This window comes from Brienomyrus brachyistius, chromosome 17 (assembly GCF_023856365.1).
Source record: "Brienomyrus brachyistius isolate T26 chromosome 17, BBRACH_0.4, whole genome shotgun sequence".
NCBI lineage: Eukaryota > Metazoa > Chordata > Actinopteri > Osteoglossiformes > Mormyridae > Brienomyrus > Brienomyrus brachyistius.
Window position 1 is genome coordinate 18886554 of NC_064549.1, and position 17199 is coordinate 18903752.

Genomic DNA, 17199 nt, shown 5'->3' on the forward strand with positions numbered 1-17199 from the left:
ACATAACGCTACACTTTGCTACAGAAACATCTGAGCATCTGGACTAATGATTCATAAAATATTTCCAGCAAACCAAATGCTAGCATTGCTAACATTGCTAATCCTTTTTTCCTATGATTTTGGGGCACTTTTATCCAGGGTGATCTAGGACAGCAAGGCATTAAAGGAGAGAAAGGGGAAATGGGTGAACCTGGAAGCCTAGGACCTCATGGCCCATGTGGTTCTCCTGGTCCTAGAGGAAATGAGGGATCGCCAGGAAATGAAGGTACCTTAATGCACAGTAAAAGGCAGTAGTGTGTTTAAGGGATTACTCTTAAACACAGGTACTAATACAGCTACATTTTTTCCAGTTTTTGTTGCTGTTATTATTGTTGCTGTTTTCTCTCATCTCAGGAAGTCCAGGCTTACCAGGAGAGAGGGGATCAGATGGGAATCATGGCCTCATTGGGCTCCCAGGGCCTAAAGGCCTTCAGGGTAAGAGAATACAATGTAACTGAAAAGATGTGTTTCAGCTATTACTATTGTCTACACTGCCTACAATATTTTAATATTCAGCTTTTAAGACCCATGTCTTTCACTTATAGCTGTAAGTCTTTGAAATCAAATGTGTGCAGTGTTTAAGATCTGTGATTATTTATAAGACTTGGCAGGATGACACAACCCTGTGACACAGGGATCAAGAAAGAAATTGGAATATTATAGGAGATATAGGGGATAGGAGTAAAAACTGGTGTAGCAATAGCAAAAGGAAAATGCAATCTTCTGAGGGGAGCCAAATTCTGCCCCCCCCCCTAGGTGATGAAGCTTCAGTATCACTGTGTGGTCTGTCTTTCTCAGAGGCTGCTAATAAATGTTGTGGCTCAGTCGGTGAACACTGTGCACTGATCGGAAAGTTGACGGTTTAAAGTGTAGGGAGATGCCCAGTATAGCAAATTGTGCTTAGGCTCTGAGTACATATAGACCCTTTTGAGCACTCCTGATAAGTTACTTACTAGGGATGAGCGAGTACAGCATTATCTGTATCTGTATCTGTTAACCATATGAATTATCTGTATCCGTATCTGTACTTGGACTGGGCGGGGACTAACCCGGAAGTGGGCGGGATTTAACCTGGAAGTGGGTCGGGTTGTCTTGAAATGGGCGGGGCTTTAACCGGTATGTTATTTTAAGCATGCAATTGATATGGGTTGATCAGAAATTGTTATATTTATTGCTGATTAGAAAACGATTTACATGACAGCATCAGCATTGAGCTTCAGATCAGTGGTTTTGATCACGATAACAAACGAACTACATACAGAACAAGTTTTGCTACAGTGAATACAACACATGCGGTTGCAATTATGAAGTAAAATGTAATGAACAAGAGTTTTCATCTCAACATAAAAAAATTAAAAAAGAAAGTTTTTTATGAAATACAGCAAGAAAGTGTCAGACACTGTCAGGCCAGTTTACTGTATGTATTGGTGTCAATATCATTAATGTAAATTAGGAACAATAGTGGTCCTAAAATTGAACCCTGTGGTACCCCACTATGAATGCAGGCTCACTGTGACATTGTACCTCTAATAACTACTCGCTGCTTCCTGTCAGTTAACCAGTTTTCAATCCAATCTGCTACAGTTCCTAAAATCCCTGCAGCCTTGAGCTTAAGCAAAAGCCAGAACATCAAAGGTCTTCTGGAAATCTAAGTAGATCACATCATAGGCCTTTTTGTGATCAATTTCTCTTGTAGCTTCCTCAAAGAATTCAAGTAAATTAGTTAAACAGGATCTACCTCTTCTAAATTCATGTTGGGTATCCCTCAGAATGTTATTTGCATCCAGTTAATCTACCATTTTCACCTGGGTTATAGCTTCCATTATTTTCTAGTAATGCTAGTTAAACTGATTGGCCTATAATTTGCTGGGTTACTTCTATCCCCTTTTTTGAATATGGGTATTATATTAGCATGCTTCCAATCAGAAGGTACCACACCCGCAGATAACGTTTCTGAAATAAGATGAGATGCCATCATGCCCCTGTGATTTATTTATTTTGAGCTTAGTTAGGCTTTGTACCACATCAGCCTCAGTTATACATATATTGGTTATAGATGACGCTGTATTCATACTAAATGGTGGTAAGCTACTCGTGTTCTCTAATGTGAACACCCGTGTAAAATAATCATTAAACTCATTTACTATATCAGTTTCATTTTCAATTATAAGACCCTTACTATCCTGCAAATTAGTGATTTCAGCTTTTAGAGCTCTTCTGGAGTAAAAATATTGGAAGAAACTTTTATTGTCATCCTTAGCCTCTAATGCAATCTTTCTTTCTATATGTATCTAATGTTAGTTTTAACTCAACCTATAGCCTTAGATACTCCTGCTTTATTTTGAAATCATTAATTATTTTCCATTTGTGGAACAGAGCCCTTTTCCACCTGACTGTATTCTTCATTTCCTTATTAAACCACCTTGGTCGTAGTTTCCTATATTTAGTTTTGCTGGAAACAGGTATGAAGTCCTCTTGCACTTGCAACAATGAGCTTTTAAAAAATTCCCATGCCTCTTCAACCCCTTTGCTATTTAACTTCATCTAGTTTACAGTTTCTAGTTTCAGTTTCATACCATTAAAGTTAGCCTTCCTAATATTGTATACTTTTGTTTTGGACTTTGCTTATTGGACACTAAAATTTACCTCAAATTTGACCATGTTATGATCACTACCGTCCAGTGGTTCTAAAACCTCTAATTTTCCAATCCTATCCTGGTTGTTAGAGAAAACAAGATTAAGAAGGTCTTCTCCCCTGGTAGGGGTATTAACAAACTGAGTAAAAAAACAATCCTGTACTAATTCCACCATCTCAAGCTCATTTACGGAAGAGCCAGAGACTGTATCCCACTGATTCCCAGGTAAATTAAAATCACCCATAACCACTACATCATTTTTATTATTCATAATCCTGATATCGTCATATAACATTCTGCTTTCCTCTGCAGTTATTTGTATAATATTGGAAGTGTCTGATGAAAGTCTCTAAATCATTAATTTTGTTTCTAATACTCCTAGTATTTAGATACAGACCGCAAATGGTAGGCCTTTTACAGTGCCCACTTTTAATATTTATTAGGGCTTTCCGTCTTTCCCCACCTATATTTTTAACTAACCTCCCTGCCCCCCCAGATCCTAGTTTAAACATTCCTCAACTCTACACATACGCCACCCCAATAGACTGGTTCCCCTCTGGTTCAAATGCAACCCGTCCAGCTTGAACAGGTTCCACCTGTTCCAGAAGGTCTTCCAGTGCCCCATAAACCTAAACCCCTCTTTCCTACACCACCATTTTAGCCACACATTTAATCCCCTTATCTCAGCTAATTTAGCCTAGCTATCACGTGGCAGGGGAAGTATTCCAGAGAATACCACCGTGGACCTGCCTTCCCAGTCTCCTCCGGCTCTAAATCTGGAAACATCTGAAAGCGGTTAGACACCGTTACTTCCGGTGATGCCGCCTCTGTGATCTGTATATGCCCTTTTCTATGTCTAGGTCCTATGTTCACCCAGCTCTATCGAACTATCTGTTCTTCATTCTCCCCCCTCCCAGCTTATGACATACACACCATCTCCCTAAAAGGTGTATTATCTCTCTCCTTTAACTCCTTGTTGTGTTGGATGAGAGCCAGTTGCTCCTCGAGGTCCCGAACCTTGACCATGAGTGAGTCCACTAACTTACATCACTCACAGATGAAGTCCGACTGGATGCAAGCTTCCAGAAGGGCAAACATCTTGTAAACACAACACTGAGCTGGCCCCATAATTAACTAGCTCACTATGACTCCAATTTACTCCCAGCCCAGTATATTTATGTAGCATATTGATTTAATTAACGTATAGTTAATATAATAAAATGCCAAGTACAATAAAATACTAAAGACTTGCGTTAAAACTGAACTTTTTAAAGTACTCAATAGGGTCAGAGATAACAACCTTATAAATTAACTTTTAAAATAACCAAATGAAAAATTACCTACCCAAGACTAATTTCCTGCTGAACCACGTTTAACTAAATTAAAGTGAAGTTGCTCTAGGGAGGCCGAAAAACCACAATAAACCAGCCGCAGCTATCGATAACACTCGCGCTGTCTATTAACAAGGAAAGACAAGTACTCACGCAGACTGAGAGAAAAAAAAATAAAAATAAAAATTGAAACAACCACCACCCACGTAACCGTGCTGGCACACAAACACTCAAATATACTTCCAGATAATTCCAGTCAACCCCTTCAACAGGTGCGCAACACAAAACAAATGCACACAGCGTCTACACCACTCCCACACAGTGCAGCAATCCCAGCAGCCTCTACAGTAATCCCAGCAGCCTCTACAGCAATCCCAGTAGCCTCCAGAACCCAAACAACACCTGGTTATTAGTGGTCATCGGCCAGCTAGCTAGCAATTTTGAAGGGCAATCAGTGGAGTTGAAAGGCATGTTTTATAAGTCATGGGTAACATGGGCATCAATGCAAAAAAAGGCAACCTTCAAATTGAAAGGACCAGTGTAAAGATTCTGCCCTATTCCAGCCCAGTAACAAAATCCAAAGCGACATGGGACCAGAGTCAGTGGGAAGTAGGGAGAGGTTGTGGTAAGCCAGCTGGGGCCCAGGAGGCGGTCTTATTCTGTGCACCAGGTGGGCAAACCGCAACGTACCTTGTTTCCCTGATACCATTTCTTGGTTCAAAAAGGAACTGATTGGAACCAAACCCACCAGTGCTGTTTTCCACACTGATGGCTGCATTCTTTTACCAGACATGTTGTCACAAAATGACCAGTTTTACCACAGTAGAGACATAGCTTCTGCCTCACCTGCTAGGGAAAGGCAAATCTGACCTATCTGCTTGGGTTCTGGTCCTGTCTCTGAAGGGTTAGCTAATACTGGGTCACTGATGCATGAAAGCCTTTCCTTTCTGCGCTGCTTCCAGCAGCACTGGTGCACCCAGGCGTCTACCCTGAGTGTGAGGTCAAACACCAAACAAGGGAGAGATTTCACAGGTGGTCATCTTTTATTTCTTCTGACAAACCATTATAAAACATGTCGCTTTGGGCTTGACCATCCCAACCATCAGCATCTGGAAGGTAAGAGCATATTCCGAGACAGACAGGCTTCTTTGACGAAGCTACAGCAGCTCACATGAAATGATGAAATACCCATTTCATTTTCTACACAAATGGGTGAAGTCTGAACAAAAAGAGGCACCAGAATCCCAGGTAGCAGTAACCCATTCCCTGGCCGAGCCGGCTAACAATGTTATCAGAAATGCCACCCTGCTACACGCTGTAGGGAAGGCAGAGGGCTATAATACAAATACTAGGGAACAACTAGGTTGGGATTCCCTGGGGGTGTGGCTATTGTGACATGGAAGATCTATGTAAAGAGAGTGCTGCCAGCAGGTCTCCTCCTGGCTGGTCTATGACATATAAATGCAATGCAATGCAATTTTATTTATATAGCGCATTATCACAACATTACATTGTCTCAATGCGCTTTACATTTCTGCCACGTAAAGACCCCCCAGTGTGTAAGCCAAAGGCAACGGTGGCAAGGAAAAACTCCCTAAGAGGAAGAAACCTTGGGAGGAACCAGACCCAAAGGGGGGGCCCATCCTCCAGGGGCCGGCAGAAGAGTCAAACAAAACAAGATTATATAATTGAAGCTAATACAGGGGTTGAAATTTCAGTCTCAATGCAGGGGCAGACCGGTGCAGGCACGGGGTGCTTAATGCATGATGGCAAGATCAACAGTGGCACAGCAGCAGGGGAGGAAGGAGAGGCATCCGTGAGCCAAGGGCAGGCAGGCTGGAGGGTAGTTGCCGGAAATGGAGGTAGTGGTCTTGCAGGCAGCAGAAGCATAAATTCCTCGATGTTAGGGCAGGACACCCCAGAAGGGGTGGGGGAGGAAGTAAGAAAATAGTGTATTAGCCAGAGTTGTGGAAACTAGAGGCAGTGCAAGCAAAATGATTGAGTGCAATATTCATCTAGGCTCCGGCAGATCTGGCTATAGCAGCATGAGAAAGAGGGAGAGACAGGCGGGAACACAGGCATGGGGACTCCCTGAACATCAGCACTCTATGACATATAAACAATAATGTTGTTGTGATACAGCCGCCATATGGATTTAAATAGTGATCCATTAGTCAATTACACATGGCTGGCCTCACACGACCAAAAAGGACACTGCAAAATGGAGAGGAAACTGCCATTTCCCCCCTTACTCTACAGACAAAGTAGTGGTTGGTTAAGTACAGTGTTAAGTGAGTTAACAGTAACTTGTCCATCAGCGTATTGGTCAAGTTAATGATTAAACATCAAAATTATTGGTTCTTGTTTTTCCAATAGTCAACTGAGAAACAAGTTCCATTTGGCTTTTTACTTTCATAATACAGATGTCATTGTGGAATTATTTAAATGAATTTGTCGTCACAGGAAACCCAGGTGAGGCTGGTTATGTAGGACCTGCTGGCCCCAAAGGCCAACAAGGCAGTGATGGCTTCCCTGGTTCGTTGGGAGAGAAAGGGGATTTTGGAGGCAAGTGTTGCATCCCTTACTTGTGCTGGCACATGAAGAATACAATGAAGACTTACTTAAAAAACAATTCTATTCACTCCACAGCTTTTGTGATTGGAGAGCTGGGCACAGATGGGCCAAAGGGTGCAGAAGGTGAGCTTGAAATATGGATGAACTTTCTGTTTTTAGGACCTAAATAGTCCAAGACAGACGGTCAGTTGGAACAGTTGAAATATTGACATTAAGGTAATCCATCTCCTGCAGAGTTACTGACATGTCATAGAGCTCCGGTTAAGTGTGTTTACTTGCTTTCCTTGCATCCCTCAGGTCTGAAAGGAGATGTGGGTCCCATAGGCTCCCTTGGATCTCCTGGTCCCTGTGGAGTCTATGGAGAAAAAGGCTCCAAAGGACCCCAAGGCCCTCAGGGAAGAACTGGTGCATGTGGGCAAAAAGGAATGTGTTATTCTGGTCGGAAAGGAGACCGCGGGCTTCATGGTTTGACTGGGCGCAGTGGTAAGGAGTCAGAGGAAAAGAAATCGCTAAATAGCTTCTTTATGTAGGTCAACCTATGAGTGCATATTAGCAGCCCACCTTTTAATGATTAGAATACTGCATTTATCATCAGCAAATACTCAGCAGACGTTTTTGTACCCTTAACATTTACTGTACATTAACACAATTAAGCAGATGTTTTTCTCCAAAGTGATCAGGCAAGTAGAACATTGCAAACATACATGCTGTCAAAGAATCAACTCAGCAAAAATGCAGCTAGGCTAATCTTACAATGAATGCCTAGGTACCAATGTAAACAGTATTGGAGCAAGAGATAACTAACAAAGCAAGATCCTAATAAGATTATCAAGAACTTGAAGCGCAACATAAGAACATTCAGTGACTGTAAAGAGGCATCAGACTATGGCCCTGTTCACACCTGGTATTAACATGCGTCCTGGGTGATCCAATAACAAGTGTTTAGCACCAAATACAGGTGTGAATGCACCCAAAACGGATTGAAAACGCATTGAAATTGGATCGCTCAAACCACATTAGGAGGTGCTCTGGGATGCATATGGCCACATTCTTTTAGCAATGTGAATGTGAATATGTCCCAGGCCAGTGAATGTGTGACGTCCTTGTGTGGGCATAAGTACATACGTAGTCATTAAATGCGCGAGAGTTATTTAACACATGATTTATTTCAGGATGTTTGTCAGTGCAACCTGGGCCAATGCGTAATAAACTTCATTGTGAATAACAAAAATAATCTTTTTCTCTACAACACCAAAAAATATGGTTTAATCTGCTGGGAAGTTGGTTTAATATTATTATATTATATTATATTATATTATATTATATTATATTATATTATATTATATTTATTATATTAAAACAGACAGTCCTCAACTTGACATGAACGAGATACAGCCATTCGCAACTTGAAATGTTCATAAGTCGTTAGTCAACATCATTTTAAGGGTATACACAAGTACTAAGAACTAGGATGCTGAGAGTACGCACGCTACGCTGCTGCGCGGTGGGAGTAGCAGCCAGGAAAAAAAAATTGATGTTACAGACAGGAAACTGGAGCACAACGAACACACTTTGGACTTACAGTCCATTCCTTTGTATGTCTGAAAGTTTGTAAGTTGAAAGTTCTTAAGTAGAGGAGTGTCTGTATATTAATATAATATAATCACATGGAAACATTGTCAAAAGTGTGCATCATTAATATTCTGTGCAAATTCGGGAAAAATAAATTGTGTAAGAAGTGATTTATTAAAGATATTTTGGAATTGGCACAGATCATATTTAATACGAACTTTGGTGACGCGTTCCTTATTTATGTCAAAGCTGCTCCATGCTTTATTAATATTGGTGAACCTTGCGGGTAAATATTAAATGAATGTAAAAAGCAAACATGTAGGTAAGAATGTGTGTGTAATTGCCTAGATAATGGATTTGTTAATAGAAACATATAATCACAGTGTGATTGCTTATATAGTTTTATACTGAGCTGTCTGGGGGGGTTGTACTTCTGGTCAGAAAATCGGTCTTGACTGCTTTACTTATTTTACTTCATTTTCTCCAAGTCATAGTATTCAGCATATCAGACAAAACAATGAACCACTTCATTGAAATCTTCAGAAATTTTGAGCTTCATTGGTTATGATTAAAAGCCGAAATATTATCAGATGGCAACCAACATAACAATGCCTTACAGAATGAACCCTTTGCCCTTGAATAGAGAAGAATTTGCCTCCTTAGGTATATCTTAGTACTGAAAGACATTTTTAACATGTATATTTGTACTGAGTTGACATGATATAAAACTGCATGTCTATAACATGAAAAGTTGAACTTTACTGCAAAATATAGTTTGATTTATTTAAGTAATTACATTTGCATTATCTGAAATAGTATGCACCAAACAAATATTTTTAAAAAACAATGTCTACCAGTTTAAAAATATCTTTATTTTGATCTGTTTATAATAGTGTTTTATTTGGTCTCATGCTTTTTTCTTTCTTAATGAATGCAGGGCTCAAGGGTTCCAGGGGTCCCCCAGGGCCTCCAGGGCCAGGGCTTAAAGGTGACAAAGGTGACACTGGGGAAACAGGTACAGCTGGGCAACCTGGGGATAAAGGAGATCATGGGGTCACAGGCAGACGTGTAAGTCCTATTAGAAACTTAAGTTAGTGCTTAAAGTGAGAAACATCAATGTACATATTGCAGACATGCAAGAAGTCTTAACCACGGAGTATAAACATGCACACAGTACATTGATCTTCATTTTGTTATATTTTTTTCTCTTTACTGGTTGTTGAAACTGTAGGGAGAAGATGGCTTGCCTGGTAATAAGGGACTCAATGGTGATACTGGGCCTCCTGGAGATAAGGGAGATATTGGTAATTAAATAAGTCTTCAAAACGTAGATTTTTTGCATGACTGTGATCACTAACAGTTATTTGATCTGATAAAATGATTGTATACTACCCTTTTTAGGTATAAACGGGAATCCAGGCAGTCCAGGACCCAAGGGTAACTCTGGATCAAAAGGCCCTCAGGGAAAACCAGGTAGAGGAGGCTGTGTAGCACTTAAAAACATTAAAAACTTTCCATTGACCACTGGTTTTTATATCCCAGAAATTTTGCAAATCATTACAGAACTTGGAGTGTGGTTGAGAGGTGCTATGCTCTCAGACTTAAATGTCTGTATGTTTGTTGGCTGCTTGTATTTGCCAATAGGTAATGTACAGGGATGAACATAACTGGCACAAATGCATGCATTCACCTTTAAAAGCAATATGGGCAGCAATCGATTGTTGTAACAGAGTGTCACGCGTAGTGTGGGACAGGGCAACGCACAGGCTGTGCGAGCAGCCAAGCAAGCGACTCACAGGCGAAAGTAGAACAAACGGGGATTTATTAGACGGGACGGGAGCAGGAAACATGTCACACCACGAACACTGGGTAACATCACTAATGACAGACCACGGACTCAGGTAAGACACGGACTGAAATACACAGGACTGATTGAAAATAATCAGACACAGCTGGGTACGATCGGGAAAGAACACGTGAGTAATTAGGAGGTGTGGCACACAGGAGGAGCGGACGAGCCGGGCATCACACAGAGCAAATGCGAACATATTTTACGTGCATTTGCGGTTCTATGACAAGAAATTACCAATGCATTTTAACCTTTATACCATGAATGAAGTATGAATTAGCATATTATAGCACCGGGCAGATCAAGGCATCGCTGGAGCAGAGAAAGACAAGAACACTTGCTTGCCAGGGAAAACACGCTCTTTAATAGCAGTCCTTAACAGGACTATAAAAGGTACCCAACGAGCACCAAACCAAATACACAGAGAGGAAATACAAGGTTGTTAGATGCTGTACTGTAAGGTGGGAGATTTACACAAGCTAAATACATGCGAGGATCAGACAGGGCACACACAAAATACACACATGTGATAACAGGGAAGTGCAACCATTAACAACACCTGTGCAACAAGGGCTATTTACAATGACAGACAGGGGCTATTTACAATTGCACGTGGGGCATGCTAGGACATGCACCCCGCCAGTGCTAGAATATAAAGGTTAAAACGCACAATAATTTCTTGTCATATCAGCAGAAATGCACAAAAACTAAGTATTCTTTTATGCTCTTACAACAAACAACTGCCGCACATATCACTTTTGTAGGTGAATGTGTACTTGCGTACCAGTTATTTGCATCCCTGGTAATGTGGCTTCCTGCTGTAGGTCCATGTGTTATGATAAATGATCCAATGCTCATCAGCGGGGAGCCAGGTCCAGAAGGAGCTCCAGGGATCCAAGGAGGGCAGGGACCTGCAGGGAAGAAGGGAACTCCAGGAACATTTGGTAAAGCAGGGCTATCTTAAAGAAGACCTCCGTTTTTTGTCCTCTCCTTTCTTTGATTGGTTATTTAGGTATTGTTCTCACCTGTCCTGCATTGGCTCGTTAGCCTTTTGTGTATTGAATAGTGTGTTCGATTATCTCCCTGAAGTCGTAAATTCTGAGGTGTGTGACACACATCCGTCCAATATTCTGTTTGAGCTACACATCTCCAAAGAAACATGGCTGCCTCCATGAACACACTGTTGTGTTTATATTTTAACAGATTTGGAGTGAGATTCTTTTTTCCAAGAGACAAACAAGAATCACAAACCAGTCAAACCACATTAAAATCTTCATAATATTTTAGTAGATTTTAGTAGATCATAGCGATATTCTTTTTTCGAGAGGCAAACAAACTACAAACAAACAAAAGTCTGGTAAAAATCTCATATTGCATGTTAGGTTACTGTTTACGATCATGATATGGCATTCTCTAAATCGACCACGTACAATTACTTTCGTAACTATTAATACATTTAACAAAATAAAACATTTTAAATATTTATTTAATAGAATTACTGTTGACTGTGTTGAAATGACATGTTGACTGTGTTGTGCCATGTTGAAATGACTTCATGGGTGACAGATTTCTTCAGTGAAACCTCAGGTTCTTTTAGTTGAATGATGAGGCAGGTTCCTTAAGCTTAAGCAGTTTATTAAGACAGAATGAAGATGTTACAGAAAGATGTTTCACACGACCAGTTCAGTGTCTGTCTGTGTCTGTCTGTCCCCACTGAGGGAAGCAGGCCCATTATCTATGGTCTTCATACAGACTCCTGGAACCAGTGGGTCACACAGCCTTGGTCAGAGTAAGTTGTATGAGAGGCAAAGAACATGATGAGCGAGTAGCAAGGACAGAAAGAAATATAAAAATATGAAATATGAAAGCTATAAATTAATGAACTAAATGAACATAATTAAATAACTACAAATTAACTATGGAAATCCCTCACAGGGGAATCTCAACAACAAAAATCTGTCTGACCTCAACGTGGGAAAGGAAGTGTGTTTATGACAGGAAGTGAAATTTTTCATGATGTTTTTATCTGAGTTCTGACTCAGAACGTACCTGCTTCTGCTATGTTTACCAGTCAGTCATTCTATGTTGATCAATGAAGGTTGCGCTGCCCAAATGCTTTGTCAAGCCACTATCTTGTATTATTCTATGGTGTCTTTAAGCTAGGTCTTATTTTCCATGTTTGCCTTTTGACCGTTTAAGGTCCCTTTTATTTTGTGTTTACCCCAGTGTATTCTGTTTTCCCCAATTAACCCTCTTAGTCTTCGAGCTGCTAGTGGATCAGCACCTTCATTTCTACCTGGATTGGCATCCTACCAGTGGTGTATCCCAGCCTCGTGCCCTTTGCTGTGTAGGACAGGCTCCAGGCCACCTTGTAATCATAACCAGAATTAGCAGTTAGAAGATGGATATATGGATGGATGATTAATACTGTATTTTGAATTCGACTCATACTGTCATTGTATCTGTTCCCTTATGGGGAAGTTACCTCTTAATTGTGAAAGTCTCTGTAATATAAGAAATTCCTGTCCTTTATTATAGGACCTACTGGTCAGAAAGGGATAACTGGAAAGGCTGGATTTCCAGGACCACAAGGAGTATTAGGCCAGAAAGGAGAGACAGGTTTGCCAGGGCCACAAGGTACTGTTTACAGCCACATCAATACCAACTTCCAATGTGAAATTTCATGGGAGCAATATCACACAAAAAACATAGAGTCTAATCTCTTGATAACATGTCATCGATCTATTGATTATGCTTAGAAATTTTTTTGGTGAAAAAAGCATGAAAAAAGAGTAAGACAGCTTGTAAATGAATGTCTTCTCAGATTCTATTCTATCTGTATCTCATTAGGATTGCAGGGGCCTCCAGGCCCCCCAGGCAAGAAGGGTATCCGTGGTCCCCCAGGTGCTTTTGTCCCAAGAATTTCCAAAAACAGCTTTATTTTTACTCGACACAGCCAGACAGCTACTGAGCCCAGCTGTCCAGAGGACAGTAATCAGATGTGGTCTGGATTCTCCCTCTTATTTGTCAATGGGAACAACATGGGGCATGGCCAAGATCTGGGTGAGAATCCACCAACATCTCACTGTGATGTCCGATTATCAACGAGCTACACATTCTTAAAACACCTTAATCAAATGATAACGCTCTACATAAACTGGAGCAAAATAGTAGAATAGCCGCTTTGCATGTTCAGAAAACACCTTAGTCAAAATGATAATACCCATGCTCCACTACCAATACATTTTAAAAATGACACAGTACCTTTTGTATAAAAATATTTTTATTGTGTGTTAAAAGTAAGGTTGTACTAAATATTTTGAATACAGACCAATAGTATTCCTTCCTGGTGGTAAGCAACACAAGTGCTTTTATTGAGGAGAAAGGCAAGGAATCATTGTTACTTGGTTCATTTCCTTTTAAAACATTACCAAACAGCTCGCTCATGAAGTATGATCTATGTTTTTTTTTTTTTTTTTAAAGTATCCATATCTACATTTATAGGTGATAAAGTGATTAAGGAGTGATGATGACCCGGTTACCGCGTTTTCAAGACCAGCTCCACAATCGGGTCATTAAAACAAACATGTAAACACCGTAATTGGGTTATCATATGTAAACATAGTAAAAGTCAGCTAACAGAAAAACATAGATCTTACCTTGGAAAACAGAACGTCTCTCATCTCCCCCATATGGTCTGTAGGATTGGGCAGTATGGCTCAAAATCAATATCTCTGTATTTTTACACAGAATAGCCTTACAGCTAGAGATAGAAATTTTTAAACTTCAAAACGGTTTTGATACATTTAAAACAACCCCCCCTAATGGTAGTGCTGAATGAGTGATGCCTCGTGAGACTTTGGGGTTTCCTCAAGAAGCTGCTCAGTGCAGGACCATAAGCTCAAAAACAGAACAATACAGAAGGGGGATTCCTCTGTCCACTGTGCTAAATCCTGTTTTGTCTTAGGTTACACAGGGATATCATCTATTTTCTATATCTGTTGGAGGAATAATTCAATCTTAGATTGTTTAAATGTGTGCGTGTTTTTATGGGAAGAAGGAACAAGAAACAAGATGCAATAACATTCTCTCCTAACAAATATCTTAGGTATTCAAGCTGTTTATTTCTTCTATTTATATGTCAGTTTTATAAAATAGGATACTCTCCAATATCCTTAGATATGAAGGTAGTTATGCTTTTGTTTAGAAAAAGTTAACTCCACATATCTGCAGACAGTTTAAAATCGATTGTCTAAATTCCCATCACAGATTTTCAACATGTCCAGCTCTATTATCTTAAATCCAAGTCGATATCTTATTCCTCAGACCCAAGTTACTGATTTTCACCTGTATTGTCTCCTCAGGTGCACTTGGAAGCTGCCTCCCCCAGTTCTCCACTATGCCCTTTCTATTTTGCAGCCCTAACAGTACTTGTCACTATGCTTCTCGCAACGACTTCTCCTATTGGCTGTCCACAGATGAAGCAATGCCTGACAATATGGCGCCCATCTCTGCGCATCTTCTGAGGCCATACATAAGCAGGTAAACCACTGTTGTCTTGGTTTTCGAGATTTCAGTGTTATCTCTTGGCTACTAGTTTGTATTACAGATGAATGAGAACTCATCAAAAATGTATTTGTAAATTTGTATTGCATGGTTTTTAATTTCTTGTTGGTTTATTTTGTATTTTGCTAGAGAAAAGCAAATACACAATCAGGTTACCTCAATAAGTTACAAAATTTCTTCAACTAACATGTAAAAGTAAAAATTTATGTCATTCACAAGCACAGTATATACTAAACAATAACTTTTAAGGAAAACCATTTTTTCTGCCAGTATCCTCTATATCTTTATGTTAGTAAGATCAGTTTAGTTTTTTGTATTTGTGACTTAATGCAGTCTTAATATATTTGCGTCATTCCAGTGTTTAAACTTGTACTTATGTCATATTGAAACTCCACCAATATATCCATGAGGCTTTTAGCCTAATTTATTCATCTGCTGTAGATCTGTGTTTCTCAAACCAGTCCTTGGGAACCCCCTGACAGTCCACATTTATGCTCCCTCCAAACTCCCAGCTCACCTGTACCAGGTATTTGATGTTCTTGACTGGGTGAGAGCTGGGAGGGAGCAAAAATGCGGACTGTCTAGGAGTCCCAAGGATTGGATTGAGAAACACTGCTGTAGATGTTATTCTACAGATGTTGCTTGAATCTAGTGTAATTGTGATACATTTGTATATACTAATATATTTCTATGTACAGTTGCGTTATACATTTCTTAGAAAATTATATAATTATTCACAAGCATTTTGAATGTTACATGTCCAACTTTCTGAACACTGCAAGATTGTTTGGCCATGTAGAGCCCCGTGACTTAATACAGCCCTCCAGAGCAAATAGTGAAAAATGCAATTAGAAGAGCATTTTAATTAAAAGTAAATGGTAGAATGCACATAAGAGTACAATACATACGACATACCCATATTTTGGTGTTTCTACAAAATCAACTAACTCTCTCAGTTCAGAATCGATTTTCATGAAATATGGTTTGTTATTAATTTGTAGTGTTATATGATATTATACATACAATAGTATAATATAATAAAATGTAATATACACTGTAGGAGTTTGCATGTTCTCCCCATGTCGTCGTGGGGTTTCCTCTGGGTACTCCGGTTTCCCCCCACAGTCCAAAGACATGCGCAGGCTAATTGGAGTTGCTAAATTGCCCATAGGAGTGCATGTGTGAGTGACTGGTGTGTGAGTGTGCCCTGCGATGGGTTGGCCCCCCCTCCTGGGTTGTTCCCTGCCTCGTGCCCATTGCTTCCGGGATAGGCTCCGGACCCCCCGCGACCCAGTAGGATAAGCGGCTTGGAAAATGGATAGATGGATGGATGGATAGATTTTATGGATGGATGGATGGATGGATGGAATATGTATGTGCAGTTATAATATTACTATATCTGCAATTCTGATAATTTAATGTATAGTAATACAACACTACATTCAAGTTAAATATGATACTGGTCACTTATTGGAATTAAATTCAGTTACTGGAGGCAGATGTAATCATCCCTATGCCAAAATACACTATATGGACACCTGACCATTAAACCCACAAGAACTTTTATGACATTCCATTCTAAATCCATAGGCATCAATGTGGATTTAGCCCTCCCTTTGGTTCTATAACAGCTGCAACTCTTCTGAGAAGGCTTTCCACAAGATTTTTGAGTGTGTGTGTGTGTGTGGAGGGATTTTTGTCCATTCTTCCAGAAAAGCATTTTTCAGGTCCTGATGTTGGATTTGAAGGCCTGGCTCACAGTCTCCATTCCTGTTCATGCCAAGGGTGTTCACTGGGTTTGAGATCAGGGCTCTGTGCGGCCAGTTAAGTTCATCCACACCAGACTCCCCATGTCTTTATGGACCTTTCTTTGTGCACTGGGGCACAGCCATGCTGGGACAGAAAACAACATTCTCCAAACTGTTCCCACGAAGTTGGAAGCATAGAATTGTCCAAAATGTCTTGGTATGCTGAAGGATTAACAGTTCCCTTCACTGGAGCTAATTGCCCAAGCCCAATCCCTGAAAAACAACCCCATACCATCATCCCTTTTCCACCAAACTTTACAGCTGGCACAATGCAGTCAGGCAGATAACATGATGTGAAGCTTCCATGCAGCTGCTGGGCCATGAGGTAAATTCCAGAGGAAGTTTAGAACTCTGTAGTTACTGAGTCAACAAAATCGACAGTTGACTGTGGAATATCTAGCAGGGATGAAGTTTCATAAGCTGACATATTGCAAAGGTGGCATCTGATGATGAATTCACTGAGCTCTCCAGAACAACCCATTTTTTCACTAATGTTTGTAAACCTGACTGCATGACTAGCTTTGATTTTATACCCCTGTAGTAATGGGTCTGAATGAAAAACCTGAATTTAGTGATTTAGAGTTTCGCTCCAATACTTTTGTCCTTATAGTGTATGAACCTTCTGAATAGCCATAATTTCCTCTGGGACATGCAGGATCTGATCTATGATTAGGCAACATCAAGTGTAAATGATTTCCAGTTTCAGCTTTTGTGAGTTTCTCCAAATATGTAGATTTCTATATATCATACTGTTAAAAAGCTGACTGGTTGTTTATTATTGCATTCATAATTAAATCAGTTCATTAATAACATTAACTATTTTA

At 40.0% G+C, this 17199-nt stretch overlaps 1 protein-coding gene across 1 annotated transcript in view; it reads left to right on the top strand.

Moving 5' to 3' along the window:
• LOC125711302 (collagen alpha-1(IV) chain-like) overlaps nt 1-17199 on the top strand; it is a 105414-nt gene that overhangs the window by 82385 nt on the left and 5830 nt on the right. The window contains exons 38-49 of the mRNA XM_048980086.1: nt 139-265; nt 394-474; nt 6470-6571; nt 6656-6703; nt 6878-7063; nt 9090-9220; nt 9384-9456; nt 9554-9625; nt 10826-10945; nt 12540-12638; nt 12852-13064; nt 14366-14543. Coding sequence (XP_048836043.1) covers nt 139-265; nt 394-474; nt 6470-6571; nt 6656-6703; nt 6878-7063; nt 9090-9220; nt 9384-9456; nt 9554-9625; nt 10826-10945; nt 12540-12638; nt 12852-13064; nt 14366-14543 — 1430 coding nt within the window. The remainder of the gene's footprint in view (nt 1-138; nt 266-393; nt 475-6469; nt 6572-6655; nt 6704-6877; nt 7064-9089; nt 9221-9383; nt 9457-9553; nt 9626-10825; nt 10946-12539; nt 12639-12851; nt 13065-14365; nt 14544-17199) is intronic.